The sequence below is a fragment of the Sarcophilus harrisii genome, chromosome 6 (genome assembly GCF_902635505.1).
Source record: "Sarcophilus harrisii chromosome 6, mSarHar1.11, whole genome shotgun sequence".
NCBI classification, from domain to species: Eukaryota; Metazoa; Chordata; class Mammalia; order Dasyuromorphia; family Dasyuridae; genus Sarcophilus; species Sarcophilus harrisii.
In genome coordinates this window covers 251,394,826-251,399,981 of record NC_045431.1, presented here as the reverse complement: position 1 = coordinate 251,399,981, position 5,156 = coordinate 251,394,826, and the positions used below count along the sequence as shown (strand labels likewise).

Genomic DNA, 5,156 nt, shown 5'->3' with positions numbered 1-5,156 from the left:
TTCTATGATTGAATAAAAAGTATTTGTTGATTTTTGTCATCAATTAACAGCAAATTTTGTCAACATCAATCTAGCAAAATAAAGTTGCAATTTTAGGTAAGTGTCATTTTTCAAATAAAATCTCTTGAGGGAAAACTCATTTGCATGCGTTTTCAGTGCAATGGAAAAATAAAGAGATGGACATTTTTTGTAGGAACCGTGAAATGAAAGAAGAGAATATGATTTCTTATACCTTTACTATTTACTTCATGATTCGATTCACTTATGAAGCAGTTTTCTCAGTGCAGCGATGACATCTTTATTTCTCAGGCTGTATATCAGGGGGTTAAACATTGGGGTTACAGTGGTATAGAAAAGAGCAAATATTTTGACAGAGCCTTCTGAGTGACTGGATTTTGGCTGGAAATACACAATACTTCCAGATCCATAGAATAAGCCCACAACCATGAGGTGGGAAAAGCAGGTAGAGAAGGCTTTGGATCTTCCGGCGGTTGATGGCAATTTCAAGATGGTAGTTATAATTTTTATATAGGATGCAAGTATCAATAGAAAAGGAGTTAAAATGAATAGCTGAGCAACAACATGGACAGAGACCTCTATCTTATATGTGTCCCCACAGGCTAATTTGAACAAAGGTGGGGCATCACAGAAAATGTGATTGATTTTATTAGGACCACAGAAATTCAGAGAAAAAATCTGGTATGTCTGCTCTATCAATACTGGAACCCCAAGCATCCAAGAAACCACAACCAGTTGGACACATAATTTGTGATTCATGATGAGAGGATAGTAGAGAGGCTTACAGATGGCCACATAACGATCATAAGCCATCGCTGCCAGAAGCAAACATTCTGCCACCCCCAGAATAAAAAAGAAGCAAGTTTGTACAGCACAGGCAAAGAATGAAATAGTTCTCTTCTGGGTCCAGAGATCTGCCAGCATTCTGGGCAGAGTGACTGAAGTGTAACAGATCTCCAGAAAGGAAAAGTTCCCAAGGAAAAAATACATTGGTGTTTGGAGACCTGAGTCAATCTTGGTTAAAAAAATGAGGAGGCCATTTCCTATCAGTATACTTATATAGATACTTAAGAAAATCGCAAAAAGAATCCCTTGGAGTTTAGGAAGATCAGAAAATCCCAGGAGAATGAAGTACTCCACAGTTGTGAGATTGTGCCCTGCCATTGTGTCCTTCTTTGGCCTGTGAAAATAATAAATTCAAAAGTAACTAATCACTTTTCTTTTGTGGTTCCTTCCTGGGTTTAACATATCATGTCTTATTCTCCCTCCCCAAATTCTGTGGTATACACACACACACACAGACACACACACACACACACACACACACACATATATTCTGTATATACATATGTAAACATACCCACATATAGAGACACAGATATTCATAAATATATACATGTGAACATATATGTGTTTATACACACACATGCATGCATACATTTGTATGCACATACACATATGCAAACAAACATACATCTATATACTTCCCCTTCCTAGAAAATCTTCAATTTTCTTGGCTTATCCAAATCCTACCATTTTTTCAAAGTCCACTTTATAGCCTCCCATTTTTCTGAGTGAAATTTTCTGGCCATACCCAGCTGTACATGTTTTCTCCTTTTCTTGAATTACCATATTATACAGTCCACACCAGATATTTGTTACTTAGTAAATGCCATTTGTTTCACTTGAGTGTTTTTCCCCATATGAAAATCCCTTGCCTACTATTGTGTTCTAAGCAACTTAAAGATGGATACCATGCCTCATCTAATTTCATCTCTTTTAAACTTTGTCCTATATATAGCAATATTCAATAAAAATGTGTAAGGTGGAACAAATTTCCTTTAAGATATGACTTCAAGACTATTTGCTCAATTAAAATATTTATCTTCCTGAAAAATTTTAAAATTCTCAATTTAGAGATTAATTCCATATTGATAACAAATTAGCACCTTTTAATATTTTATCATTCTTCAGGCTAGAGTCTCATTTTCCAATTTCACATGGAAGCCTGACAAGCTCATTCCCACTATGACATCCACATGAGATCCATTTGTTGGAAGAATGAGACAGGTAAATTGGTAAATTAAAATATTTCATATGTTTAAAGATAAGTAATAACTGGAACATAGCCCAGATCTAATTGCCCCAACTAGGTAGTGCAAGGTCATCAGGGAGCTTCAGGAAAATACTAGGCTCTTTAAAGATGCTACATGTCAAGAGGACTAATAATAATAATAACAGAAATCATGAAAGAAGTTATGAAGTATTATTCATCTATATCTAGCTACTATCTACTTCACACACATATGTGTGTATGTATGTGTATGTATATACATATATATACATACACATACATACACACATATACACACATACATAATGTTGCATTGTATGCACATATGTATGGTTACATTTGCCTCCATACATGTATGCATGTATGTATGCATTAGGGTACACTCTAATATATATACACATATGTATATATGTGGGCATTATGCATATATACATGTGCATATACAAATATGTGTATATATACACATATATTGTGTTTGTATGTGTGTGTATAAATATATATTTTATATATTTTAAAAGAAAATGTTCTTGCCATTAATTTACTTCCTCTGTAGTCAGCTTAGATCTTTCAGTGTGGATACATGTCACAATAGAGGAAAAATTGGATCTAGATTCAGAAAATGGATTCCAATCCCTAAATTTAATCTTATTATTTATTATGGAATTAACACGTAATCTACCATTTCTGATTTTCATTTTCTTCATCTGTAGTTTGAAGAGTGAGCTTTGAGATTGTGACCATATTTAGATCTTTATGTTTAGATTAAGGATTATGCCAATTTCCTTTCTCTTTTTTTGTATTTGCTTGTTTTATATGTGCATTTATTTACCTATCATGTATCTCTATTTTTGTGTCAATGAGTAAGAAGTTAGTATATACTTTAATGTCAGAAGAAAAAGTTGACTGACCTTGAATCCTGCTTCTGGCTCTATCACTCACAAATTTTGTAGCCAGGATTGACACATTTAATTTTCTGTGGTTTAGCCTGCTTTTATGTTCTATCAGATTGTTACCAACACTGTCTGTCCCAAAGATTATTGTCAAGATTATTTCAAAGAGTATATGTAAAACTATTTTAAAATTGCAAAATATAATAGATATTCCAGGCAACATCAACAACATTATTAATATTAGTGTTGTTATTAGCTTTAGATGAACTTTAGAGGCAATCAACCGATTCAAATAGCAATCATAATATTATTCTTTATAATATTATGTTACTTTATAACTATAGAAAGCAGTTCTTTGTGAAAAAAGCTTTTATGAATGTGATTGTACATACTGGACTTTTACCTATCCTTCCTATCCTATCCTTAGGAAGACTGAAAAAAAAAAAAAGCAATTGAGACATTATAAGTTTTTCATAGGCTTTGGTAAATATATGTAACCGAATAAAGGACTTGTTAAACTTTTTTTTCCATTTGTTGTCCCTTTAGGCCTGAGAAATTTATATGTTATGTCATCTTAAAACTGAGCTGAAGTGTTTTTGACATCATTTGTACATGAAACTGCAAAGTATACATGTTTTGTGTTCAGAACCAAGACTATAGTGGTCACATGATGCAACATGGGCTAGTGCTACCAGAAATATCGCAGATTTATTACATATTTGATTTTGGATTAATTTTTGGTCATTGAGTTCTGGAGCCTTTTACTGTTGCCATATTTTTTTTTTTTGCAATAACTATATTCAGTTTTATGACCATATAAGAGGTAGCAACTCACAGTGTAAGAACTTTGACCTAGATAGCCTGCCCTGAATCTACTAGCTTACTAATCACATCAAGAAAACATAGGCTAGTTCATTAGCAGCTCTTCTTAATGAAATAATCATTTATTTGAAAATGACACTTTTGTTTTAATGTGTTCAATCATTGTTGCTGTAGTAATATTTCACACATTTTCTCCAGAAGTCGAAGTTGAGTTTGGTAACATATAATACACATCTTCAGTGTTTTTCTATACTTTCAAAATAGAAAGTATTTGATTTTCTAAAGTATTTTATTATTTCTAAAGTTCCTAAGAGATCCTTCAGAAATAATTATATTGATTATTACTAATCATATAAGACTCTTCTTTTTTCTAATCTTGTGATGTAATGCCACATTATGCACCATACATATATCTATGTATCTATATCGAGAGAGAGAGAGAGAGAGAGAGAGAGAGAGATTTTAGCTCTACAAATGATCAATAACTCTAAAGTTTAAGTTTCTATAATATTACTAATAATGAGTTTCAGTCTGTACAGGGGCCCTTTTTTCTGCCTTTTCTAAAGATGTAATCCAAATACAAATCCAAAAAATAAAAGTGAGAATATTGGGAAAATTCAAGCTTCTTTCAATTTTCTATTAATGAAAAGCAACTGTAAGCACTGTTCTTATAAATATAGTATGACCTTTTCAACTACACATTTCAAATATACACATATCTATGTATGTGTATATGTTTGTACATTTGTGTGCAGGTATGTACATGTATGTATGATTACTCCATGTTGATTAAATTGAGTTGAAGTCAGGAATGATTTTCTGAAAGAGTAGATTGAAATAAAAACTTGATGATTCTAAATTAGAGTCATTAAAGAACAGGAACAACATTGTCCTTTTCATTTTCAAACAAGAGTTTTGCAATACTCTGATAAAGTTCTTGCTTGCCAGAAATTTCAGATAATTTGTCATTAAAATAAATGCCCAGCTATCTGATGATTAGGGAATATATTGAAAGGAAAAATATATATCACATATTCTCAAATATTCATATTAACTGTGGCTGAAAATAAATTAAAATAAAAAGTTGAAAGACAATGGACAATCTTTAGGGAATGACTAAAAAAAGTTGAAAATTTTAACAAAATATTGTCACATGAGGATAACAGAGTTTGGAAAAATAAACAGATTTTGAAAGATTATTTTGTTGAGTGCAATGAAGTGAGAGAGAACAAAGAAATCAGAACCAGCACTAAAATGTCCACAATGTCTACCATGTTGTACAGTGAGAATAGTGGTGGGGACAATAAGAAAAACCTGGACTCAGATTAATTATACTAAAAATTATTGGTCTT

The 5,156-nt window shown here is 32.1% G+C and overlaps 1 protein-coding gene across 1 annotated transcript; it reads right to left on the bottom strand.

Annotated features, from left to right (window-relative positions):
• Nucleotides 1–258: 258 nt before the first annotated feature.
• On the bottom strand, nt 259–1,191 carry LOC116419939 (olfactory receptor 10AG1-like). Its single transcript, XM_031942664.1, has one exon. It carries the CDS (start codon nt 1,180–1,182, stop codon nt 259–261), a length of 924 nt encoding a protein of 307 aa, XP_031798524.1. The 5' UTR covers nt 1,183–1,191.
• Between the last annotated feature and the right edge of the window lie 3,965 nt (nt 1,192–5,156).

Excerpts from the sequence above, each read along its gene's own strand:
- LOC116419939 (XM_031942664.1), bottom strand. The coding sequence starts at position 1,182 with ATGGCAGGGCACAATCTCACAACTGTGGAGTACTTCATTCTCCTGGGA.